Source organism: Condylura cristata, unplaced genomic scaffold (genome assembly GCF_000260355.1).
Source record: "Condylura cristata isolate star-nosed mole 26May11 unplaced genomic scaffold, ConCri1.0 scaffold00013, whole genome shotgun sequence".
NCBI classification, from domain to species: domain Eukaryota; kingdom Metazoa; phylum Chordata; class Mammalia; order Eulipotyphla; family Talpidae; genus Condylura; species Condylura cristata.
Window position 1 is genome coordinate 20715907 of NW_004567114.1, and position 27382 is coordinate 20743288.

Here is a 27382-nt window from a genome sequence, read left to right on the forward strand (position 1 = left end):
GTGAAGATGTAACAGGGTGGTCCCCAGGAAAAAGGGTGGTACCAGGTTCCCTGCCTTGCCCCAAAGGACGGTAGCTGAGGAAAGAAGTGAGGAATCTGGAGAGAAGACTGAGGGGAAAGAAGCAGGATGGAGAGCCAGAAGGTGACCTCAGGAAGCCACATGGAGCAGAGAGATGTGCAGAAACTGAGCTTGCTTCTTCTTGGCCCTGGCCTGGTGAAACAGACATGGGTGAGAGACCCTTGGGGTCTCTTGATTTATCTTGATTTTGAATTTGATCTTTTCCTCCCAGACTAGTCTGGCCACTTCTGACCCTTTTCTGTGGATCCTAGGTGCTTTAGGCTTGTGTTGGGCTTTGAGGCCTTGCTTTGGGCTAATCCCTTTTGGTTGGACTTTTACCTATGAGAGGATGGGTAACTTTGGGTGTTTGATTTAGATACTATATTCTTTGTCTTTTCTGTATTGTATACTAATGGTATCCCTTTCCACTAAAGGTCATATATGTTCTGTTGTGATGCGGCAGATGGCAGAACCCTTTAGAGCGAGCAGGTTTGGGGGCTCAGGGTGCCCAGCCTCCACATCAAGGAGTGAGCCCTTAGAAGGCGTCAGTGATGAGTCTACACCTTCATAGCAGGTTTCCAGCCTTGAGAACTGTGGCAAAAGTAATTTCTGTGCTTAAGCTGCCCAGTCTGTGGTATTTTTATTAGGCAACCCTAGCAAACGCATACAATTTTACTTCACCACCAGTGAAAGTCAAATTGACTACATTCCTGCATTAGACAAATTTGTCATACATTTTTAAATGTTAGGGTTTCAATGAAAATGAGACAATTTCCCCAAACACTTATTCTCACAGCGTTCTTGAGCAACCTACTCTCAGGAAAGAAGCTGCAGAAGCTCGGGAAGACACAAAAAAAAGCCAGTTAAGGGACGACCTGGTGTTCTCATTTGTATATTACGAAGAAAGCTAGATATTGTTGTCTTTTCCAGCTCATTCGCTAACACGGAAGGCTCTGTATTTACTCTCTGAGTGCCCGCCATAGGCCAGGCAGCATTCTTGGGAAGGATGGAGGAGGGTAGAGCAGTAAACACAAATCCCTTCAGTTTACTCTGGAGAAGACAGTAAGCAGGTAAAGTATATTCTGAACCAAACGGTTAGTAAGTGCAAAGAAGAAATGAGAAAGCGGGAGACAGGACAAACAATGGTATAACTGCTAGAGGCGACTTGTCACGCCACTTAAGAGCGGTCAGGGAACTCGGAGTGACGAGACCTGGCACGACGGACCGCCCCATCGGACACCTGTGGCACATGCGCCTCGGGCCGCGTCACCGACGCAGTCTTCCGGCGACTCCTCCAAAGCGCATGCTCGTCGGCTCGCGCGTGCACGAGCATCGCGAGCCGTCGTGCGCGTGTCCGGCGGCCGAAGCGGTTAGTATCGGGGATTTGGTGAAGCCGATTTCGAGGTGACAGGGGGGAAAGCAGGCCACCAATGCATGATTCCAGGAGCTCTAGTAACAGAAGGGTCACAGAGACCGCTGCGACCAGCTTTTCGGACCCACCAGCGCGCTGGCTGCAGGCACTTCTGGGCCTGGAGCGCGGAGGCCCGCGCCTGGGCGGACTGGGCGGGCGCGGGGGGGGGCGGTGCTCGGGGAGGGGACAGAGTGGAGACTGCGCCTGCGCCGCCGACTCCCCCCCCCCCCCCGACGGCTGCTTAGCTCTGGACGGAGACCAAAAGCCGTTTGTCCCAGGAGCTGTGACCCTGAAAGGACTGGGGTGTAATCAGGAAAAAGTTGGGTTGGGTCACCGTCGGAATGCTTATTAAACGTTTACCTCTCACTTGCTACCGACTGCGAAATACATTATCTTAGAAACCATCAGAGCTGCAGTAACTGCTAGCCCTATCTCCTTGAGAGGTCCGACCCAAGCGGCTATCCCCCCTGTGAGGAAGGGGGGTGATCGTTAATTACCTGTATTAAAACTTAAAATTTTAAGTTTTAAAAATTTAATGATGGTCAATTTTACCATCATTATTATTGCCAATGCCCAAAGTAATATTAGCAAAGAAATGCACGCACAAGATTTTAAAATCAAAAGATGCTAAAGTACTTAGGGTGAAAAGGAATTTTCCTGCTTTGATCTTTCCCATTTTCAGTTACTTTCCTCCGAGGCAACTACACTTAACCGCTACCACCAATAAAAACTAATAATACCAATAATAACTAATTATAATGATGGCAATGATGATTCTCTTAATATCTTCTTGATACAACAATTAAATTTTTAAAATGTCCTCTTGTTTATTGCTTTCCTTATTACAGTGTCTTAACACTTCACTATGTTTTTTTCTAAAAGTCATGGTTATTGTGTAACGTACAAATATTATGAAACAAACTTGGACTTTTTTTCATAAGTAATTTCTAGCATTTCTTAGCTGAATTTAGTTGATGCGTCTGTTTTTGGTGAAGTGATTGAATTTTGAGCACAATCTTTACGAGTCAACTTCAAGTGTGAGTATGAGTTCACTTCGGGGCATGTAGGATTTAGAAAAGAGCAGTGAAAATGACGAAATTATGACTGTTGCTTTGGGTATTAAAGCCATTGCACTAAGCATGAGCTGTGTGATCTGCCCAGAGATCAGAACTACAGTTTGTTTTGTTTTATTTTACAAGGTGGTTTCATTTACCTCAAGTGATAATTCTTCATAATGTGTGGGAGAAATGAATAATGCTATATAACTCTGAAGCTTTGATAGTGTGTGTGTTTTTCCCCCCTCCCACAGGCAATTCTTCCAGTCAGAGAAGGAAACCAGTGCCTGGCCCTCTCACCAGCTTTTAACTTGCCATGATCAAGTGCTTGTCAGCTGATGTGCAAGCCAGATTGCGTTCTGGTCTGGCTCTGTGCTCCTTGGGCCAGTGTGTTGAGGAGCTTGCCCTCAACAGTATTGATGCGGAAGCAAAATGTGTGGCTGTCAGGGTGAATCTGGAAACTTTCCAAGTTCAAGTGATAGACAATGGATTGGGGATGGGGAGTGAGGATGTAGACAAAGTGGGAAACCGTTATTTCACCAGTAAATGCAACTCTCTACAGGACTTGGAAAATCCAAGGTTTTATGGTTTCCGAGGGGAGGCCTTGGCAAGTATAGCTGACATGGCCAGTGCTGTGGAAATTTCATCCAAGAGAAATAGGACAATGAAAACTTTTGTGAAACTCTTTCAGAATGGAAAAGCCCTGAAAGCTTGTGAAGCTGAATTGAATAGACCAAGCACTGGGACAACAGTAACAGTATATAATCTATTTTACCGGTTACCTGTAAGGAGGAAATGCATGGACCCCAGACTGGAGTTTGAGAAAGTGAGGCAGAGGATAGAAGCACTCTCACTTGTGCACCCTTCCATTTCTTTCTCTTTGAGAAATGATGTTTCTGGTTCCATGGTTCTTCAGCTCCCTAAAACCAAAGACATATGTTCCCGATTTTGTCAAATTTATGGACTGGGTAAGTCCCAAAAGTTAAAAGAAATGAAATTTAAATACAAGGAGTTTGAGCTTAGTGGCTATATCAGCTCTGAAGCACATTATAATAAGAATATGCAGTTTTTGTTTGTGAACAAAAGGCTAGTTTTAAGGACAAAGTTGCATAAACTCATTGACTTTTTATTAAGGAAAGAAAGTAGTATATGCAAGCCAAAGAATGGCTCTGCCAGTAGGCAAATGAATTCAAGTCCTCGGCATCGGTCAAACCCAGAACTCCATGGGATCTATGTAATCAACGTGCAGTGCCAATTCTGTGAGTATGATGTGTGCATGGAGCCAGCAAAAACTCTGATTGAGTTTCAGAACTGGGATACTCTCTTGATTTGCATCCAGGAAGGAGTAAAAATGTTTTTAAAGAAAGAAAAATTATTTGTGGAATTATCAGGTGAAGATATTAAAGAATTTAATGAAGATAATGATTTTAGTGTCTTTAGTGCCACTCTTCAGAAGCAGGTGTCCACCGATGAAAAGTGTGACCAGGTCAGTTTCCAAGAAGCATGTACTAATATTTTAGATTCCTATGAAATGTTTAATTTGCAATCCAAAGCTGTGAAAAGAAAAGCTACTACAGAAAATATAAACACAGAAAATTTTCAGGATCCAGAGGTTATCCAACGAAAGACAAACAATTCATTTTTGTATACTCAAGAATCAGATAGCACAAGCCATAGTAAAATGACAGAGTTGCCTTTGCAAAACAAAGCAAGCTCTTGTTTAGAATCAGGGATCTTAGAACAAGAGGCAGCTGAAGCATCAGAACCAGAAGAAAGTAAGAAGCATAAAAAATCTAGCTTAGAACTGAACTCTTCAGAAAATCCACATGAGACAAGTTCAGAAATGCTTGCAAGCCCCTCTCAGACACCGTATCATTTGGAGGAGATTAGAGAAGACCTAGAAATACAGAAAGTAAATACTGCTCTTAAATGCAAGTCTTCCAACATGCTGAAGAACAATCAAATTAAAAATCAAGTGGAGAGATTTAAAGAGGCTTCTGAAAATGTATGCCAACCTCTGCCTTTTGAGAGAACGTTAAGAGTACATTGTGCTCGTAGAGAAGAAAACAGAAATAAAGAACCTAGTAATTGTGAAAGAATTAATGTTTTTAGTTATGGACAAGTTAAATTATCTTCCACTGGCTTCATAACTCATGTGGTACAAAGTGAGCAGGGTAAATCGACAGAAACAGAATTTTTATTAAAAAATTGTGTTCAGCCTGGTCCTGTGAGTGCCAAAGAAACATTTGGAAATAGAAAATGCCTTTCGGTTGAGACTCCAAATAGCAATGATTTAACCAGCACGTTAAGTAAAGAATTTCCTCAACTGCCCAACAAAAATTTGAGTAGAACAAGTAGAAGTTACGGGCTAGAGAGCAAGCCTGAAGCAACTTACAAAAATTTTGCTGTTTTCCAGGAACATAGCAAAAAACCACACACAGGTTGCTTATTACCTAATACAACCTCTTTCCCTTGGTGCAGACATGTTTCAAACGGTAGTAAGAAAACAAAGAAATTAATCAGTTCCTCCAATCCCATAACCCATAAAAAGCTATGCTTAAGTTTGCAATTAGGATCTTTAGAGAGGTTTAAGAGACAATATGGGAGAGTTGAAAATTCTCTGAATCCAGAAGAGGAAGAAAATAATTCTGAAATCATTACTAATCTCAGCCCTCAAGCTGAACCTGACATCCTACAGAAAGAAAGAAACTACATTGATAACTCTGACATTTGTGACATCACTGATATGGAACATAATGCTCCAAACAGTTGTCAACTAAATCACATCCTTTATTCAGAGAAGTTTCCATTCTCTGAGGAAGAAGATTGTTTGGAACAACAAATACCTTGCTTAAGAGACAGCCCTGTAACACTACAGGAGTTATCTTACGTGAACAGAAAGCCTTTGGATGTTGAGAAGTCACCTGCATCATTAGCTTCTAAATTATCCAGGATGAAAGATTCTGAAAGAGAGACTGGAACAGTGGAGAGGAGTCATTTTAACGAACTTTCACAATCAGATTCAGTCTTGGATTTGGTCATACAGGGTAACTCCTTCAATAAAGATAATGAAACATATTCTGACAATGTTACAACAGAGAATTCTGTGATGCCAGAAACACCTTTGATACTACCTTGTAATAATGCTACAGTTACCAATCAAGATTCAGATATTTTTATAGCACCACAACAACAGATAGGAAGTCCTGACTCTTCTTGTAGAATGGCACTGAGTCAGGCGAAAGACTCTGCAGAGGAGCCAAATGGAACTTGTTTCCAGAGTGAGGAATCTACAGCAAGAACTAGTTCTGAAAGCGATGAGCCAAACACATGTTCTTTGGATTGGCAGGAGCATTTTGATGTAGCCCTGGGAAGAATGGTTTACATTAATAAGATAACTGGCCTTAGCTCGTTCACTGCGCCTGCAGAAGATGTGCAGACTGCTTGTACTAAAGACCTGAGCACTGTGGCGGTGGACGTCCTGCTTGAGAACGGTGTGTATGCAGTATTCACCGGCATGAAGTGCTTTTGAGACAGGAATAATGGTCAAGGGGTAAAATTGTCATTGCCGAAAGAGATTATCTCAGCTCTTAGAACATTTTTAATTGTAGTTATATAACATCTGTTTTTATGAAGATGCTCTAAGTGCAATACTATTTAAATCTTGAAGTAAGATGAAAGACAGAGAATTGTATGCATATGTCTATGGAGGTGTGTGCAGGGGAGGGCAAGGCAGCCACATTTTGATGAAAATGGTACTGTCAACAGTGCCATCTGCTTGAACCGCATTCGCCTGCCTTGCCCACCTCCTCACCAAATATACAACCCTCCTGGAAACCGGTCTTAAAGGTACTTGCAATGACAGTGTGGTGATTTTTTTTGGAAGTCGCTTTCTGTGGCTCCCAGCTTAAGGGCCAGAATGATCCTGTAGTCATCCTAGGTTTCCCAGTAAAACCTATGGCTCAGTAAGCACTATATTTATGAACTCTTTTTTTTTTTTTAAGGTAAACAAAAGTTTTTTTTGGAACATTGGTTAACTATGCTCATAGCTATACTTTTAAAATATGCTTTACTATAGTATATATGCTAATCCACTTGATCTGTTATGGTATAAGTAACTGTTACTTAGAAAGACAGTAAAGTGACTTTTACATCATACCACAGGATTACATTATTGCCTAAACTAGGACTTTCAGTTCTCAAGTCTCACACAATAAAGAGACTGTTTTGGCAGGGTGTTGAGAACCAGATGTTGGGAGATGGTAAAGCTGATTTCCATCTGGCTATCATCTTGGTTTTACATCAGGAGGGTAAACATTAAATGTGCATCCATAGTAAAAGTCTTAAGTGCCACAAAATAATGTAAATTGGTAAACATAATAACAAGTTAACTTGTTTCTCTTGCAGAAGTTATATTAGATCTTTCTTTTTTGTTGTTGTAAAGAAAACCAAGTACTGTGATAACTTTCAAAATATTAAATAGGAGAAAACGCTCCCCTTTCACTACTGCTCCTGAGACTATCGGGTTGCTCTTAAAGACACATGTGTTTTTTAGCCTGTATCCTGATTTATACTGAATACTTATCAGAGGTAAATCTAAGGCACTGCACCTCATCTTCCTGAAATACAATTACTTCTGATGTGGTGATAAAAAAATAACTGGATTACATTAATCTGAGAAGTCTATTGCCAAAACAGAGGGGAAATACTGGCTACCACACTCGACATAAACATAGGCTCCTGTTAAATAAATCTAGATGTTTAAAACACTTCAACCTACTTACCTTGCTGATTAGACAGTCTTGTAATGAACTTTTAGAGTCATGTTAACCCAGAATTTCATAGTGGAAAATAAAGTATTTGGGGCATAGAACAAGTAGATGATGCTAGGCACCCTCTGTTCACATGGAGGCCACCTTCCTGGAAAAGACTGTAGTAGGAAATTGCTGAACCAGGCATAACAATGCTACAGAAGTTGAATTATTAAGCGGTGATTTTAATTGTACAGAGGAAAGAATCTTTAAAAGTAAGTTTAAGGAGTAGTGGCCAGTGTCTAAAATCTGGCAGTTTTTCCTTTAAAATGTCTCTAACTCTGTCCTTTCATAATCAGCGACAACCTTATTTCACCTTAAACCATCATTTTATCATTCCAAATTCATCTCTCTCTAGTTTTGGTTCAGCATATATGTATATTTTTTTAAAATAATAGTTTTGCCATGTTTTGTTCCTGTTCAAAAAATGTCAGACTCAGCATTGTGTTAAAAGAGCCAGTCACCTTTTAGATAAGAGGAGAGAATTTGGGCCAGATCTGTCTAGACTTTGGAGTTTTAATAGAGAACTTGCCATTCATTTATCTCAATTATTTATTCACTCAATTATTGACTGTTCGTCCTGTGCTAGGTGCTGTCACTTTGCAGATTAATTGACTTTGCTTTCTGGAGTTTGGCCTATTAATTAAGATAGCTAGCCAAACATAATTAATATAATATAATCAAGAAAACATTATAATAGAGATTTGCACTGGGGAGACGTGACCTATTAATTAGGGGTTTGTGATGGTTGCACAGGCACCAAAGGATGCAGTTTTTCAACAGTAACACTGAGAGGTTTTGGGTTAGATACTTCTTGGTTGTAAGGTTTGCCCTATGCACTTTAGTTTATTTTGCAGAATTCCTAACCTATATCTGCTAAATGTCAGTGGCACTCCTCACTGAAGTTGTAACAACAAAGTATCTCAATACATGGTCCAAATGTTCCCCTTGCAAAATTGCCCACATTGAGAGGCAGTGATCTATTTTAGGTTACTCATTCTGTCTGGTTGAGCTGAATAGTGGGACTGGCCATTACTGTAGTTTTTAAATTAGCACAACCATTTCGTTAAAGAACTTGACTACCAATCTCATGTTCGGCAGTCTGCCTGTGTCTTGATTCAGCTTATGCAAAAACATTCTATGTAACTTAAATTTTAAATAAGTTATTTATATTTGAGTTCAAATGTTTAGTTTCCTGTTATTGTTTATTTGTTTTATATTTAGGCTCTCAGTACAGGTGTCATCCTTTTAGAAGCAGCCTTGTTCTTCCTTTCCTTCCTAGAGCTCGGGAAGACAGGACTATGATGATACCGACTAACAGAGGTAGGGGCAATCACAGAGATTGCTGGGACAACTGCCTGGTACACATCGTACCACCTAATTAAAAAAAAACACACACACACAAAACAAGCAGGGTTTATTATTAAGCTTGATCAATGCCAGCTGTGCCTTACTGGAACCAGGAATTCCCCACGGTCCTATTTAACAGCAGAACTAAGTAGTTTAGTGCATGCATTTAGATCAGAAATTACTTTTCCAGACTTCAGGTCAATACTGGGTGACTTTGCACAGTGTGCGGTATCTTGTGATGGAGAAAATGTTTATTTTTAAAGATTGAAGTTGTACTCCATAGTGCAGTGGTTTTACATAAAACTCAGATTCAGAAAAGCTACCAACATTTATTAATTTTCTTTAATTTTCTCTTGGAAAGTTAATAAATATTTTACCAAAAGCAGGAAGGCTACTAATTTGATCCTTTTTCTTCAGAACTTATATTCTGAAAGATCTTTGTAAATAGTTGGTAGAAAAACTTGGCAATGCCAGAAGATACAGTTATCACCTCAAGTTTAAAAAGCAACAAGTCAAAGCAACTGAGAGACACAGCAACACTGAGCAAGCGTATAGTGTGGGAACAGTACATCTGATCTTTGGCTCTGAGGCTGCACCACAACAGATAGGAGATGCTATTCACCCCTTTCCCTGAGGCTCTTGATGCCAACTTTACTTGTCCCCTTTCTTCCTAGATACTGTGAGTGATGCTTTTGTCAGTGAATCACTTCAATCTTTGATCTCGGAATGGGACAACCCAGTATTTCCCCGTTACCCAGAGGTGGGTTTGCAACAATTTTTCTTTGCCAGTTATTTTAAAATTTGAATTTACTTTAATCTGAATATCAGTATGAAACTCTGTACTGAATTGTGGTTATGAATGGGAAGTAGGCATGTTTCCAAATACCTTATTTGGAAATTAATATTTAATGTAGAGAGAAGGAATCAGAATTCATAGCATCTTGGGAACTCACATTTTGGATTAAACATGTATAGTTGATGTGTGAATAGTGAGTTCTTGCCACTCTTAAAAACCCTCGCTTTCAGTTTTAGCAGGTTATTTAGGATGGTGATAGTAAAAATTGTTTTCATTAGATAGCAATAAAGATTAACTTTAGTGAGTCTTCTATGAAAGGGATAGTTCACCATTGGAATAGAAGTTCCCTCATCAGTATGTTATCACAGAAACTTTGTGCACAGTAATGAGGGTGCATAATTGATGAGCTTTGATTACTGCTTCTTCAATTAAGATGTCTTTAAGACAGTGATCATGGAGCATAGACAAATTGTTGTTGCAACGTATTGGGGTTTGCCAGTAATTTTGTTTATAAACAAAAATTATCATTTGACTAGTAATTCATAATTGTTTGAATCTCTGTAAATTCCCTGAATTCAGTCCACTTCTAGTAGGTTCTATTAAAGTGAGGTTTTTTTTTTTTTCCTTTCCATAGAAGAATTAGGGTGCAGGCCAGAGGTGTGAGGTGTGAGAGGATTCACCAGAGACAGAGTGGGGAGCAGAACAGGCAGATTTACTGAAATACATGGACAAGGGGAGCAGCAGGAGAGTCAGGAGAGGCCTGCTGCACCATGTGGGTCAGCTCCCCGGCTGGGGATTGTAATGGTGGTTGTAATGGTGATGATGCTGAGACTTAACCCTAGGCCACCGGGAAGACCCAAAATGATTTTTTTGGTTTGTTTTAAGAGGTACTTATTTATGCATACAGTACTGGGGTACAGGCCAGAGGCTCAGGGGCGGTGAGAGGATTCACCAGAGAAAGAATGGGGAGCAGAACAGGCAGATCTACGAAGTACACTGCTGAGGGGAGCAGCGGGCAAAACAGAAGCGGTCTCTCCCACCATGTGGATCACCTGCGGGACAGATATTAAACTCACACCAAAGCGGCCGAGGCCAGCTTTACAGTGCTGCGCTTTAATCCACTGTGCCACCAAGGAGGGCCCCCATGAGTATTTTTAAAGCACCTTTGAGATTTTTGACAAAACAGTTCTGCAGGCATAAAAAATTAAAAGATGTCTGTGTGGGTCTTTTTAGGTTGCTGTTGATGTGAGCAGTGGCCAGGCTGAGAGCTTGGCAGTTAAGATCCACAACATTTTGTTTCCCTACCGTTTTACCAAAGAAATGATTCATTCAGTGCAGGTAAGATTGACTTTGAAATATTACTAAAAGAAACAAACAACAACTATAGGATCTACAGTAGATTAAGTTATGTAAAATTTGATTAATGATACCGACCACCCTTGTCAAGGCACATGTTTTGAAATCTCTCTGGAGGTTTCAGTACCAAAAGCAAAGCACTTTAACAACTCCCTGATCATAACACAGATTATTAATAAGAACCATTCTGTTGGAAACCCTTGGGGCTACTCCAACACTGTGGGCACATCTGCTGTAGATGCCCATGGCCACCTCCTCTTGTGTGTCCACTCTGCTTGCTATTTCTTTCACCTTCCTTGGCACCTCAGTCTTAGGCATGAGTGGCATCATTCAAATTACACTACAGTTCTGTCTCCTGCTATGCAGATACTAATTTGTTACTTTTTAAATATATTCATTACATCATCCTTCATTTTTATTCCATCTGTGATTTCCCCATGGAATTCCCACCACCAGTTCACCTGTGCACCATCATCATAGTCCTGTACTCTTCCCACCCATGTCCTGGTCTTCTCCCTCCTCCTCCCCTACAGAATATCTCTGATCTATAGTTGCCTGGTGATTTTGATTTTTACTTTATTATAGTTACTTTTTTTCCTCCCTCATTCCTCCTTTGGTTCCTATAAGTGAGACCATTTGACATTTTTCTTTTTCTTTCTGGGTTATTTCACTGAACATAATCCCTTCTAGCTCCATCCATGTTGCTGTAAAGGGCATAAATTTATCCTTTTTGATTGCTGAGTAATATTTCATCCGACAAATATATCACATCTTCTTGATCCAGTCACCTATTTTTGGGCATTTGGGTTGCTTCCACATATGCAGATAAATCTTTTGATATTTTTTATTTAGTGTTGTACTGCTTATTTGAATGTATGGCAGGTTCTGCAGCAAGTGGATAACAAGTTTATTGCCTGTTTAATGAGCACTAAGACTGAAGAGAATGGAGAAGCAGGTAAGAATGGTGTTTAGCCTCAATTAATAACCATCTGCTCTTCTAATAGCCTCCTTTTTCTATTACACACTCAGTTGTATGATTTGGACAGATAAGGGAAAAACCAATCTCAATTACTATTATGAAACAGTAGCTTTAAAGTACTTTTTGGTTTTGGCTACATAAACATATATAATGTATGTGTTAAACTATTAACAACAGTTACCTTGCAAGTGAGAATGAAAGTGGGCAAAGGAGATATTAAAATAGTTTGTATTGTGCAACTTAAACAATGTCTTAATGTATTCCCTTTATAATAATAGAAAGTTTATAAAATTAACTGGTTTATCAAGAGTTACATACAGTACCTTGGTAACTTGTTTAATAAAACAAAAATAGTTCAAAAGTAATATTAATAGTTACTATTGTAAGACATTACAAATGTACATAGCTTTGCACTTATACGACTATAGATAATAGTAGTTCATTCACAGATATTGATCAAATGCTTGTTGCATGCCAGGCACTGACAGTATTAGGCCCACCGATAGTGGTAAAAAAGATTTATGTTGGGAACACAGATAATTGATTACACAAATGTTAAAATTTCAACTCTAGCTAGTGATGTGGAATTGAGAAGCAAGATGTTAAGAACTGTATTGGGAAATTTGAATTAGTCAGGGAAGGCTTCCCAGGTAAAGTGAGATCTGAAGTGTTAACATCAGTTAACTACCTTAAGGGATGGAGGGAAGGCAGTGTATTCTGGGCAGAGGGAATAAGGTGTAATTGTGGCATCTCCTTTGGTGAGAGGAGGCCAGACAGTGCCACTGGAACGAGAACAAGGACCTGAGGCAAGAGAAGCAGATTGGAGCCAGGTCTTAGATGCCAGACACAAGCTTTGTCTTTGTGCCAATGCCAGTTGGAAATAGTGGAAAACTTTTTGTTTACTTTTGCTGTCATTGTTGTTTTTGCAGTGGCATGTGTCATCACATTTACATTCAAAAATAATGCTCTGGTAGCAGTGTGAAGAATAGATTAGGTGTGGGGTGCCGGCCCAGTAGCGGCAGAGAGACTGTTAATAAGGTGTCATGATATCTAAGAAATGATAATTATCTGGGACCAGGGCAGCCTAGAGAGAAGTGAATGTATTGGAAAGATACTTTGGGGGTAAAATTATTGAAGAACAAAGGAAATCATCCCTTACCCCTCAGGTTCTTCTAGGTAGCTACAAATCAAACATGCACCAGATTGATTTTTAAAAAGACATATAGAAATTTAATAATGATATGTATACTTCCTATGTACATGTGACACACAGATGCCATCCTAAATAGCTAGCAGGGGAGGTTGGGGAATAGAAGGGAAGTCAGGGTGTTTGGTAGGAAAAACAAAGCTATTTTTCTGCCTTCTTCTAAAAGAGATAGGGGACTAGCTCTTTCTGGAATAGACTTGTTACAGAGAGAATTTTAGATATAAAAATTTTTTAAAGCCTCAACCCAGCCTTCCCTGCCCCTCCCTGAAATGAAGTTTTTGTCAAACACGACATATTTGGTGTTTGCAGATTTTTGATCTCCTACATAGGCAATGTTTATTTTGATCAAATTTAAGAAAACTTTTCTTTCATTCTTATCAGTGCAATAAGCTGTAATCTTTTGGCCCAAAGTAGTAAACATACAAGCTTAAAAAGATGTATTTAGATACTAGAGAATCAGTCTGCCTGTCAGTGAAAATTGGCTTTTTGGGTCCTGACATTTTGCTTCCTCTCTTGCACTTTAGAATCTAAAGTGTTACTCAAAATCGAGGTCTGTGAATAGCACTTGGGTAATTGTTACAATTGCAGAATCGTGTATCCCAGCTCTAACTTACTGAATCAGAATCTATATTAGGTGCGAAGGTAGTTTCTGTGCATCTTACAGTTTGAAAAGCCTGAATCTAAATTCAGGTAAACCGTGGCCATTTGGCCAAATTCAAGCTTACCTGGTTTTTACTATCAGAAGATAAGAATGATTTTTATATTTTTAAAGGGGGAAATGGCAAAAGAATATTTTCTTAACACATTAAAATTTAATATTTTAGTGTTCATAACTAATGTCTTAGTGGAACACAGCTAGAATCTTCACATACTGTCTCTGGCTGTTTTGGCTCAGAATGAATGGTTGAGTGGCTGTGACAGGAGTCATGCATCCAAAAAGTCTAAAATATTTTCTGTGTGGCTTGTCACAAAAAAAAAAGTATGCTGGCCTCTGATCAGAAGTGTCTTAGAATTTCATTCATTGTGGGTTATAGTTTACAAAGTAAGTTCAGCTGATTTTAATAAAGTATTTTTCAATGATCTTTCATTGTATCAAATTTTAATTAATAAAGCAAAATCAGTATTTAAACAGTGTTTTAACCTTGTATTGGAAATAAAGAGTTTTCATCAGGAATAAATTTGCTGTAGTTTTCCCCATAATTTAAATTTTTTAGGGGAAATAAAATATATAATGTTTACTACTCAGTATATGTTTCTGTAAAAATTTTTTTTAAGATTTATTTATTTATGCATAGAAGAACTGGGGTACAGGCCAGAGGTACAGTAGGTGAGAGTATTCACCAGAGACAGAGTAGGGAGCAGAATATGTAGATCCACTGAAATCCATTGCTAAGGGGAGCAGCGGGCAGGTCAGGAGAGGTCTACTGCACCATGTGGGTCAGCCCCCTGGCGGGGATAGAACTCAGGCCATAGCAGTGATAGCGCTGAGACAACCCCGAGGCCACCAGGGAGGCCACCAGTATAGATGTTTCTTTTATTCTCAAGTTGTTAAATGGTTTAACCTTTTTCTCTTTCAACACACTATGACTATTTTACTATTCTGAGATTCAGAGCTCTGGCAACCCTTACTTGATCTTCTAGGTGGGAACTTGCTAGTTGTGGTGGACCAGCATGCTGCTCATGAGCGTGTCCGTTTGGAGCAGCTGATCATTGGTAAGGACCTTTGGAGCTGGACAGGATTTGGGACTCCCCATAAGAATCAGAATATGTGTAAAAGTAAATAAATAAGAAAAAAAAAAAAGTAAATAAATAAGAAATCAGAACATGTGAGAGGTTTTCTAACTGAGACTGTTGTAAGAGAAGATGAATTGTATATTTAAAAATTCTAGCTAAAGTCCTTTGGCTTGGCTTCTTTTGTAAGTGAAGAATGTGGTTCTCCTTACGGATTCAAATGTGTGCGTCCCACTTACATGGTCAGAAGCATATTTGTGTGTGTTTGTCATCAGCCCTGAAGACTGAGTGTGGGGGGAGGCTCTTTTCCTTGGACATCAGCACGACGTGCCCTCTCAGCCCTGCCCAAGGGATGATGGCGTGCCTGCTTCACGGTGCCTCAGGGAGGTACCGCTGGCACAATGTTGGTTTTGATTTTAAAATTTAATTTGTTTTGAATAGGTGGTGTTCAAGCAGGTTCAAGTTTGAAAGTTGCCAAAGGGAATATAATGAAGTCTCCCTTCTACCCCGTCCCTCATCCCCCCTAATTCCACCTAGTTCCTTTTCCAGAGACAACGTACCAATTTGCTACATCACCTTCCAACAGCAACATGTGCTTTTGAATCTCTGCCTATTTTTCTCATCCCCAAATGGTAAAATACCAGGAAAATCTTGAATCTGTGTTCAAGTAGTGAAAAAAATCACATGTCAGAGAATTAGCTGAGGACCTAGGGAGTTCAGGCATGTCCAAAATGGTAGTGATACTACTCCCATGTTCACTTCTCATAAAATGAAGCACTAATTGTTGGGAAAGACCTAGTCAAGGCAGTCTTAGACAAACTTACTTTCTGTAGCTCCTGGGCCATTTAAGATTAGTGGTAATTAATTCTCTTCAGAGCCTGAGAAGCCCTTCTGAAGGAGCTGGGAAGTCTTCCTGAACTATAGAATTATATAATGAGCCCTTATCCTATTTCCCCAGTAATTACGTTATTCACCTCTGTTATTGAAACCACATTTATTGACTACAGGGACATTGTCTGGTTCACTTGACTGTAAGGTTTAAGTCTTAATATTTCTTATTTTGGAAAATAGCTGCTAAAATAAATAGACTGCATACTTACTAGTTTGATTTTAATAATGGAAACTCAAAGCCTGAAAGTGAATATTGAATAGCCTGCTAGGCAGTGTAATGATTAACATAGCTCTGCCTTATTATGCTTCAATTATGCCTGAATCTAAGAGACTTCACTTCCTCCTCTTAACCTGATCATCTTTCTTCCAACAGATTCCTATGAGAAGCAACAGTCACAAGGCTCTGGTCGGAAAAAATTACTGTCTTCCACTGTAAGTCCTCCTCTAGAGATAACAGTCACAGAAGAACAAAGAAGACTCTTACGGTTCGTACCACATCTGAGTGTGATGTTGGTGGTGCAGATGCCGCAGCAGTCCTGTAAGGCATAAGCATACGTAGCAGTCCGTTTTCCAGAATAGACAAGGAGAGCAAGAAGAGGCCGCGTGACTCGTTCACGATGATGCAGCTGCGAAGCAGGGGCAGGCGTGCAGATGTAGGTTTTCTGACTCCAAGTGCGGTTGTTTCCACTATAGCACATCTGTTGAGTGTAGGATAGAGTTTCCTTGATAATTTTTTCCAGCAGTTGGCTTAGAACACTGTTAGCATTTCTTGGAATAGTCAGTGTTTATGCTGTGCTGTTTCTGAAAGCAAAGTTACTGCAGTAATTGCTTCCATTCTGCTTTGCCTTGGTGCATTCTAGAGTCTTAATTTTCATTAGCATGATCATATTGGGAAGAAAGTAAAATCCTGGGCCACAAGTTGCAAATCACATAGTGAGTCACAAGATAGGACATTTTCCCACTTTGGAGAAGCACAGTTGACTGGAAATGAAAAGGGGAATTGTCTCTGAATTTACTTCAGGTTTGGGAATATGCTACTGCCAATACGTCTTTTTCCCTGGAGCATAAATTATATTAGAGGCAGATCCATATATTTACATCCCGTTAATCAGGACTTCTCCGTTCCTGAGGCTGTTAATTACCTCCCTGCTTTAATGCTGATTCAAAACATTCTGCTATTTGATTTGTGCCAAACTTCTGTAAGTGCCAGCAACACAGAGAAGTAGCAATTCCTCAGTGAAGAATAAAAACTTAGAAACAAATTGATCCTCTCAATGGAAAAGAGGGCAAAGTAAAGGAGATTACTGTAATGCAAAAAGGAAATTTGATCATAAAATCCTAAAAAACAGTTTGTGAGAGAAAAACAGTACAACTTTTTAAATGTATGGCAGCTTTTGAAAAATCATTAAGTTTTTGGGAGCAGCAATGAAATATGAATGTGTAACATTTTTACATTTGAGGCTATCTTTTTTAGGTGTTACCACAAAAATCTGGAAGATCTGGGCCTTGAAATTATATTTCCAGACACCAGTAATTCTCTGGTCCTTGTAGGAAAAGTACCACTCTGTTTTGTAGAAAGAGAGGCCAATGAACTTCGAAGAGGAAGGTCTACCGTGACCAAGAGTATCGTGGAGGTAAGACAGGGGTGCAGATTCGAGGAAATGGCTGCGTCTCTCGCAGCTTATCCACGTGCCCTGCTCCCCCTCCTGTCTCTGGTGAATCTTCTCACCGCCCACACCTATATTCAGCTTATATTCAGTATTTATGAATAGTCACTGTGTGCCAAGTGCTAGAGATTCAAAGATGGATTTGACCAAGGTGAGGAAGAACATGTAAAATATTGTAATACGATGAAATATGCCCAGGTATGATCAAAGGTGCCGTAGACCAGCAGAATGATTACTGTGTCCCGAGAGGTAGACGAAGGCAGAACAGCTTTTGCACAGAAAAGTTGTTTCATTGTTGTTCGTGTTTTAGGGAAAGTCTAGTAGAATAACAGGGACCGCCAAGGACAGAGGGCATTCTAGACAGAGCCACAGATACCAGAGGCTTGAAGTGGGTCCTGTGTTTAAGGGTCCCCAGATGTGTCCTGGATTATGGTGACACTAGATGAGGGAATTGAAAGGCTTTGAAGGCCAAACGATAACAGATTTAACACAGCCGCAAGTGGTCGGCTGCTTTCAGCACTGTGCTTTGAGCGTGATGGCATCACGGTGAGGCCTGCCAGGTGGCGATGAGTTGAAGAGGACCGTTTCTTCCTGTTGGTTTTTTTTGTTTGTTTGCTTTTCCTTTTTTTTTAGTTTTCTTGATTTCTCTGTTTTTCCTCTAATGGGTTAAAAGTTGAGTTGTAGCTTGCATACTTAGCAAAGATTAAAGTTTATATATTTTTCTCCATTCTGTTCCTAAACTGCACACAAACCTTACAATACTTACCTTCCAGCACTCCTCCATCTTCCACGTTGTTGCCTGTTTTAAGTCTACATGTTCTTTATCCTCTTTGTAGTCATTAATTTTATAGTCCGTGTTTATTTCCAGACTACTTTTTTATTTGCTGTATCATCATGTATGTCTCTTTAGCAGTTTGTTTTATCCATTATGGTTTCTTACTCTTTATTTCTAGCTCTTTCTACTTGGGGCACAGGAAAATTCCTATCAGTTTGGTCTACCATTTTCTGAATTACTTTAATAATATCTAAAAAATAGATTTAGTGGATAAATTGTGAGTTCGGTAGATATGAGAAAGTTTTAAGGTGGGGAGAGCAGTTGGGAGGCTGTTAGGTTGGTTCATATAAGTGAGGATGAGGCAGTGGGAATGGAGGGGAAAAACTTAAAACATACTTTGAAAAGTAGAATCAAGAGTACCTGATGGCACTAGACTATAAAAGGGAAATAGGAGAAAATACAAGTAATGATTTTGAGAGTTCTATTGTGGATGAGTAGAAGGACGGCGGTGGGGGTGTGGTATTGACAGAAAAAAAGGAAATGGAGGAGGAGGAGTTCTCCTGGCTGCTAGCCTAAGCACCCCGGTTTAAACACATTCAATGTGCCTTCCAGTGGGGCTATCTGGTGGCTAGGCAGACTCACAGACCTAGTGCTGGCAAAGGCGTCAGGGCCCTCTACATAACTATTTGGGAGTTAACAGCATATATATTTTGATAATATCAGAAACTGGAGCAGAAAGTTCTAGAGGAAGTAAGATTGTCCAGGGAAAATATGGAGACTAGAGAGCAAAGAGCAGAGGCTGTAGAACACCGACATTCAGGGTGTATGTGTTTTGGCAAAGGTCTGGAAAGCTACTGCCAAAAGGAAAAACTGCAAAGGATGATTGAAAATATTTGGTCGGGGTGGGGGCGGGGGGTGGGACATAGTATTGCTAAAGCCAAGGGAAGTTTTAAAGAAGGTCAGCCATGGCCATAGAGCGAAGCCTAAAAAGCTGCATTTGGCTGTCTTGAAGACATAGTTAGTTACCTTGTGGACTCATTTTCTGGGAGTGAGGGGTGGCAGAAGACTGTGCGATGGTCAGGGAGTGAGTGAGGAGGGGTGAAGCAGAGCTAAGCAGACTGCTCTTTCAGGAACTCTGGCTGCATGCAGAAGACAGACAGATGGAGAAAGGCGAGGAGCGGTTGGAAAGTGTGGCAGGCTGTGAGGTTCAGGGAAGATTTTGTTCTCAGGTGGGAGAGATGTAGGCTAACAGTGGGAGGCCGAGGCGTTACTACTGCCAGCTTTTGGGTTCCCCTGGCTTCACCCCTTCCCGAACTGTGCTTTGATCAGACAGACGTTTCCTTGCTGCCAGCAGCACCCTGTTCCCCAACAGAGCTTATTTTCTCCAGGGTTCGCCTCCAAACTGTCTTAAATCCAAAAGATAGGACTTGCCAGAACTCTTCTTGTAATTCAATCCCTAAGTATTTAACCAGAAGATTACAATAAAAGCTTTCTGAGAGTGACTTCAAAGCCTCACGGTGAGGAGTTTACTTCAAGTTGAAACAAAGCTTACGGGTTTTAGAAAATCTTGATTATGTTAACTCAGGCTGATCAAGAGAGATGTTGATTCTGGGGAAAAAAAACCTGGAACAAAAACTGTCTCGAAGAAGAGGTAGCTGCTTGGATTCTAGCCGATGAAAGACCACTAATATATCTTTTTATAAAGTCTGGCCATCAAACTGATGATGGCTGAGCCTTTTTAATGTTACGTAAGTTATCCAACATAAGTTGAACTACTGAAATATGAAATGAACAGATGACATCCATCTTCCCCTTAGCAAATATGTAAGCACAAAAAAGGATAACAAAGAAGTTCAGTTTGATCTGTATCTGTACTAAGCCTTTATAATAGGTCAGGTATTATTTGATACCATTTTGTTTGGAGAAATACATGGCTTCAAAAAACAGTAACTACCACCAGTTTTTGGTAAGTATGCTCATTTATAAACCCCGTGGACGATAGAATACATCTGAGGTAGCGAAAGACTTTTCTCAATCTGATTTGAAAAGAGGATCTGCGTATTGTAATCTTAGGAAGTTATTTTATATGCAGCCATATTGAGGAGTAAAGAAATCTGTGTTTTCTTATAAAGAAATCATTAAGTGTGCCATGTTTAAAAATAATTTATTGTCATTAAATTTTCTTTTGTTAACCCAGCCCTCTTAATTTCAGAAACCTCAGTTTGGTTTTCAGCCTTGGTTCAATTCATAATTATTTTGCTTTCTCAGTTTATCTACTTACATTACTCACCTATGAATTCATCCAATATTTGTCTTTATCTTTCTAGTTTACTTTGCTTAAGACAACTCCCTCAGCTTCCTTCCATGTTGCTGTAAATGGTAACGTTTCCTCTTTTCCTGTAGCTGAATTATATTCCATTGTGTGCATATACCCCATTTTCTTTATCCATTCCTCTGTCAGGTAGGCATTCAGGCTGCTGATATACCTGAGCCATTAGAAATAATGTCACAGTAAACGATATGGAGCATAGAATTTTCAACTTGATGATTTCATGCTCTCCAGACAGCAAAAAATAGGATTACTGGATCAAATAGTAGTTCCATTTTTATTTTTTTAAAACATGTTGACTGCTTTATGGAATGCCTGTGCCAACTTACATTCCCACTGACAATGTGTAAGGGTTCTTCTTTCCTCCACATCCTCTCTAGCTCTTGTGAGGAGTCTTTTTCTGTATGCCATTCTCATAGGTGAGAGATGATATTTCATTGTCATTTACATTTCCTTAATTAGAAGGGATGGTGAGCACTTTTTCAGTATCAGTTGGCTATGTACATGTACTATTTGGAAAACTGTGTTTTCACATCTGTTGTTCCTTTTCTTTCTTTAAGATTTGTTTATTTATGCATACAAGAACTGTAGTACAGACCAGAGGTGCAGGGATGGAGGTGAGAGGATTCACCAGAGACAGAGTAGAGAGCAGGACAGGCAGATCTACTGAAATCCACTGATGAGGGAGCAGCGGGTGAGACAGGCGAGGTCTGCTGGGTCATGCGGGTCAGCTCCCTGGCCGGGGATCCGACTAGTGCTGCAGTGGCTACGGTAGCTTCATAGTGCTGCGCTTTACGCTGTTGCATCACCAGGGAGGGTCCTGCTGTTTGGGGACATTTTTGTTGTTGTTGTTGTTGTTATTTATTACAAAGTTTATTTTTACATCATTTTGCACATTTTTTTTTTCCATCTCGATTGTAATCCCCGCGGGTTTCCCATCACCAAATCACCTGTTTGGGGACATTTTTAGCCATATTAATTTTAGTATTTTTGGTTCTGTTTTCTTAAACAATATCATAGGATTTTTAGTAAGAATTGCATTAAAACTATATATGACTTTTGTAAAATAAAAAAATAAATAAAAGACTAAAAAAATTTAAATCTATTGTATAACATTAAAAGCATATATTTTAAAGTAGAAAAAAACTATATATTACTTTTGGTAAAATAGTCATTTTGACTAAATTAATTTTCCCCATCCATTAACATGGGCTGTCTTTCCATTTCATATTTCTTGTTCTATATCTTTTAATTGTATCTTATAGTTTTTATTATAAATTCTTGGTTAATTCTTTTTGATGTGATTATAAATGGGTTTGGTAACTTCTTTTGTTCTTACTAATTGCATGTAAAAATACAACAAATTTCCTGTATGTTCATTTTATAACCTGCCACTTTACTTTATTCATTTTTAATATTGACAGTAGTTTTTGGTGGCAGGCCAGAGATGCAGAGGGATGAGAAGATTCACCAGAGACAGAGAAAGGAGCAGAACAGGCAGATCAATGAAGTACGCTGCTGAGGGGAGCAGCGGGCGGGTCAGGAGAGGTCTGCCGCGCCATGTGGGTCACCATCCTGGCCAGGGATGGAACTTGTGCTGCAGTGGCTGCAGCTAGTTTGCATCCTAACCTGTTGCACCACCAGGGAGGGCCCTTCTTCAATTATTTGTAATAGCTTGAGCAAAATGGGCAAATTTTTTTTTTGGAAGTTTGATGAAATTCATTTATAAAGCCACCTAGACCTGGAATTTTGTTTTTTGGGAAGATTTTTGATTACTGTACCAACTTTCATAATTGTGATTAGTCTTTTCATGTTTTCTGTTTCTTCTTGGTCAGCTGTATTACTGTAGAAATGTATGTTTCCTCAAGATTAGCAAATCTGTTGACATTTAGTTGTTTATAATAATCTCTGATGACCCTTTGTATTTCTGTTTTATCTGTTGTATTTTCTCCTTTTTTATTTCTAATTACATGATTATTAAAGTGTTCTCTCTTCTTTGTGAGCCTAACTGGAGGTTTGTCAGTTTTGTTTATTTTCTTGAAGAACCAGCTTTTGGTTTTACTGATCTTTTGTACAGTCTTTTTGACCTTCAGAGCTTAGACAGACTTATCACATGAATAATTTCTCTAAAATCCTTTTGTGAATAATAGGGATATTACTAAAGGAAAGGCTTCCCCTGGGACAGAAATATATTGGTGAGAAGAAAGTTAACAAAATAATGCCTAGGAAAATAAACTTTTGGATTCAAAAGGAATTTTCAAAAAGTTTTTAAAAAGAAAAAGCCCATGGAAACTAAAGATGCTACTTATATTTAATACACTTAAGCAAGTGTTATTCTGAGTGCACAGTGACATTGATGATTGTTGTGTATTTATTCTGTCTGTGTAATATTACACTTGTTGTGGCTAAGATTATAAATACAAGCAGACAGCTTCTTGGTTAAGAAGTCTCCCTGATATTTAGAATCCATTGAATCATCAAGGCTACTCTTGCCAGTTACATAGCCTCTTAGGCTGATAAATTATCTTTAGGGGAGGTTTCAGTAGCTAAGTATATTCCCTATTCAATAAGAAATCTATTTATTTGTCTTAGTATTTTACAGTCAAAGTATTTTATAACATTTTCTTTGCACGTAAGTGCTGTATTGTTGGAATGCTCTCCTTCAGGAGTCATATAATGAAGAAAATGGGGATGGGATATTTTGTGAACTCTCACAGGGCAAGTGTAAGATAGTAACAGACTAATACTTTTCTTTTCCTTTTTGCTTTGTAGGATTTTATTCGTGAACAAGTGGAGGTAAACCTTTCTCTTCTTTGGGGTTTTCACACAGAGGCACCACACATAAAAGGCTTCATTGCCCAACCTCCTTCTCCCGTTAATAAAGAATGTGTCTATGCATTAGCTACTGCAGACCACAGGAGGCATCCAAGGGACTTTGCCACTGACTGTCCAGCGGGTGTTGGCGTCCCAGGCCTGCCACGGTAAGACTCTCAGCACACCTGCTGTTGAGCGCCTCTCTGCTAAGGACTGGCAGGGGTACCACAGTTAAGAATGAAACAGAAGGCGCATTTGCTTCTTGGCTCATGAAGGATAAAACTTAGTTCAAGAAACTGAATGAGAAAATGAATACAAAAGTCACACTTTTTTTGTGAACTCCCACTTATTACATGAATAAATCTGCCTTCTACTAAAAATAGTGAGTACTAAAAAAGTATTTTTACAAAGCGAAATAGCAACATATGTATTTGATCATAAATATAGTCTGATTTATATGAGTGGAGGTGTAACTTACAGGAGATGCATTTTGAGAATATAAATGAGCTTAGGAACATGGATTCTTACTACATGAGGAGTAAGTAGCCTGTGCGATTTAGTCAAAGGCAGAAACAAATTAATGCTACGAAGAGCAGCAGTGAGTATCAAACTACATGGAGCGAGGGGTTAAAGCGCAGCACTGTGAAGTTGTGGGCAGCCCTGAGCGCTAGTCCCATTCCTAGCGGGGAGCTGCCCAGGGCGCAGCAGCCTCTTCCGTCCCGCCCCTGCTCCCCTAGGCAGTGTGTCTCAGTGGATACCTGTTCTGCTCCCACTCTGTCTCTCGGGAAACCTCTCACCCCTCCCCACATACACACCTCTGGCCTGTACCCCTGATCTTGTATACATGAATAAAACAAATCATTTTTAAAAATTAAGAGAAACTAGGCCAAAAGAAGCTTATCAAGAAGGTGTTAGAAACATTGAGTGTTCTTACATAGGTACTGTGATAAAATACAGAAAATGGTATTTACTTTAGGGGACTGGAGGAATTTACTTGAGGGAATATGACCTATGGGGTCTCTGGCAACAGTTACTTGGTCACAGTGGGGTCTCCAGTCTGCTGACTCTCCCTCATTTTCTCTCTCCATTTACTTTCTCTTTTCTTCCTTTGTTTTCTGGCTCAGTAATCTCAGACCTTCATTTGTCTCATGCAGATATCCTAAATTCCTTTTCCTCTTTATCTTTACCCTCATTATCTATTGGATCACCAAATTTCATCTTACCTACCTCAGAATGCACCTTAAATCCATCTGATGTGGTATGTCTCCACTTCACTAGTTCTGCCGCTGTTGACTCCTCACATCCATCCTGGCTCCCCCTTAGGCCATTCTTCCCGTCAGCACTAGAGCAATCTGTTTCTCTGAGGTACCTTTCTTCAAAGATGTGTCATTAACTACCCTTCACTCTTAGGATAAAACTTCTATTCTCTCTCCTGGCCCGTAGGGTTTCAGGATCTGGCCCCTGCCTGCCTCTCCAGCTTCCTCTCCCACCACTCCCCACCTTGCTGTTTACACTGCAGCCTCCTCCTTGGTCCTGGCCTTGTGTGCGTAGAACGTCTGCCCTTTGCCTTTCCCCTCTGTCTTTCTGTTCCTTCTGTTTTATTTAAAAGCATTATTTATGCACACAGTAACTGGGGTGCAAGCCAGAGGTACGAGAGGTGAGAGGATTCACCGAGAGACCGAGTAGGGAACAGAACAAGCAGATAGCCTGAAATACACTGCTGAGGGGAGCAGCGGGGGAGACAGGAGAGGTCAGCTGTGACATGTGCCATCCCCTCCATGGCTGGGGATCAAACTTGAGCTGCAGTGGCTGGTGACAGCCTCCTAGTGCTGAGACTTAACCTCTTGTGCCAACAGGCAGGCCCATCCGCTTCTAACCTAAGGTCCCGATCATTTGGCCAGGAAAACCTTCCCTCACCTCCTTAAATGGGTTTGTTTTCCCTATTATGTATTTTTTCATACCCTAGATTTTATAGGACCTATATTTATAATTTAAATTACTGTAGAATGATTTGTTTGAACATTATTTCACCTGTTGGACCTTAGACTCTGTCTCATTCACTGCCTGGCAAAGTTCCTAATACAAACCATCATATATATGTGTGTGTGTGTGTGTTTATCATATATATGTGTGTGTGTGTGTGTGTGTTTAATTATTTTTACATCATTTTGTAATTTTTTTTCATCTCAATTGTAATCTCCGTGGCAAACCATCATATATTTAATAAATATTTGAGTGAATTAATGTATACATAAAGGCTGGCATTGACAGTATGAGAGTTTAGATTAGGAAGATTATTATGGAAGTAGGACAAAGAAGCACACGAAACAGACTTGTTGGAACAGTGAGAAATCTTAGTTGCAGGATTGTGGACAACATGGCCGCTATTTCACACACCTTTGAGAAGTAGGGCACTGCTGTTCTTGCTCCTGAGGGAACGCCCAAAGCCAAATCCTAACAAGTCAGGGGCTGCCTCCTGCAAGGATCAGAAAGGCACCTAGTCCAGTAAGACAGCTAAGAAGACAGGTCAGCTCAGAAGCGCCAGTGCCCGACAGCCGTGGGCCCATTTCAGGTGCTATTAAAGGTCCGTGAAGGAAGCCTGAGAAACATCTCGCTTTCCCCAGAGATTTGGCCCTGACCCAGAATAAGCGTGGACGTCCCGGCGCACACACACGCCGCGTTTCTGTCTTTCCTCTAGGAGCCATTAAGTTTAACGATGGCCTGAGCCTAGAGGAGAGCCGTCGCCTCATGGAAGCCCTGTCCCGCTGCCAGCTGCCGTTCCAGTGCGCCCACGGGAGGCCGTCCATGCTGCCGCTGGCCGACATAGAGCACTTGGGGCAGGAGAAACAGGCATGTTCGCCACGAACAGGAGAAGAGGGAGAGAGGTCTATCTTTCTCCTCCAGCCCCTGTTTTCCAAATGTAATCTGTCTCAATCCGTTCCAGAAAACAGGAGTTCTGAAAAATAGGCTTTGGGATTTGAAAATGACAGAAAGCCTCAGCATTTCATCATCTCGCTCAAATTCAAAATGGAGTTCGGGCTTACCCGTCAGATCAGACCTGTGAACTTTGTCTTTTGTAAGCTTACCAGTGCGCAGACTGTGTCTGAACACCCGCCGCCTCCCGGCGCGAGCCTTGATGAGACGCAGGAGGCCCCTCTGCGGCCGCAGAAAACCGGTGGAAACAGCACACTCGCTGCTGGCGCGTGTCGCCTAAACATCCCTGGCTCAGCGGCCCCGCGGAAGTGGTAGCTGCCCCCCGGGCCGCTGGGGCTGCGCTGTGGGGAGCGCCAGGCCGGAAGCCGGCGGGGGCGCCATGCCGACTTGACCGCTTACTCAGCAGTCCAGGAACGGCGAAGCGGCAGTGCAGTAAAGGCGCAGGGTGGTTTGAATTAGGGAACACTTCTGTCCTTGCTGTAATCTTACATGAAACGACATGAGCGCAGGCTGCAGTCTAATCTCGTATGAGGTCTCAGGTACCCCGTGCTTTCTGACTCATCCCGTGCTACTCCATGGGGAACTTTTTGTTTCACTTGACAAAAAAATGAAAAAACTTTGTCCCTAGACAGAGATGGGAATCTATACTTAACGTCTGCAGACCCACTTAGAAAACCTAGTCTTTTCTGAGACTGCTGAACAGATTTAAATAGCCATATTTAGGGAGTATTTCTGCGCCATGTAGCTTTTCATATTGCTAATTGGAGTTACTCTCTTTCTTCCTGTAGACTAAACCCAATCTTGCTAAACTTCGAAAAATGGGCCAAGCTTGGCGTCTCTTCGGAAAAGCAGAAGGATGTGATACAAGGCACAGCTTGCAGGCGCCCATGCCTCCTTGAGAGCCGGCACACGAGAACAGAATTCTTGATCCAAGGAGCCAAAGGGTGCAGCTGTGTGCTCTGGGCAGAGTGTGAGCTGCAGGCATGGCCCAGCTGCCAGTCAGCCTGACGCACCCCAGCACTGTCAGTCCTCTGGGGCAGAGGACCCCATTAATTACACAGTCAGATGGAACTCAAGATGAGGACAGTTTATTCATTTGCCTCTGTGGACTCAGGAGGCAAACGACACTTATTTTTTGGGTAGCTTATTTAGGGATAAAATTTAATGATTAATTGCCTGATTTTCTGGTTGATTTGCTTGATGGGGTGGGGGTGGGGGC

General features: G+C 40.6%; 1 protein-coding gene across 3 annotated transcripts; it reads left to right on the forward strand.

Annotated features, from left to right (window-relative positions):
• Positions 1-2784: 2784 nt before the first annotated feature.
• MLH3 (mutL homolog 3) lies at positions 2785-27344 on the forward strand. Of its 3 annotated transcripts, XM_012724726.1 has the most exons (12): positions 2785-6017; positions 8559-8657; positions 9359-9444; positions 10714-10818; positions 11719-11791; positions 14664-14735; positions 16018-16129; positions 17119-17278; positions 23188-23211; positions 23318-23396; positions 25928-26079; positions 26952-27344. In XM_012724726.1, the coding sequence occupies exons 1-12, from the start codon at positions 2840-2842 to the stop codon at positions 27060-27062; spliced, it is 4251 nt and encodes a 1416-aa protein (XP_012580180.1). In that variant the 5' UTR covers positions 2785-2839; the 3' UTR covers positions 27063-27344. The 3 variants fall into 3 exon arrangements, with proteins under 3 accessions (XP_012580180.1, XP_012580178.1, XP_012580179.1); XM_012724724.1 differs by lacking the exon at positions 8559-8657 and having other exon boundaries at positions 11689-11791; XM_012724725.1 differs by lacking the exon at positions 8559-8657.
• The last annotated feature ends 38 nt before the right edge of the window (positions 27345-27382 follow it).

Bases quoted from the DNA above. Each gene is read 5' to 3' on its own strand.
- MLH3 (XM_012724726.1), top strand. From the start codon at position 2,840: ATGATCAAGTGCTTGTCAGCTGATGTGCAAGCCAGATTGCGTTCTGGT. The intron at 16,130-17,118 runs GTTCGTACCACA...TATCTTTTTTAG, and splicing joins GAACAAAGAAGACTCTTACG to GTGTTACCACAAAAATCTGG. The intron at 23,212-23,317 runs GTAAACCTTTCT...TCTATGCATTAG, and splicing joins TTATTCGTGAACAAGTGGAG to CTACTGCAGACCACAGGAGG.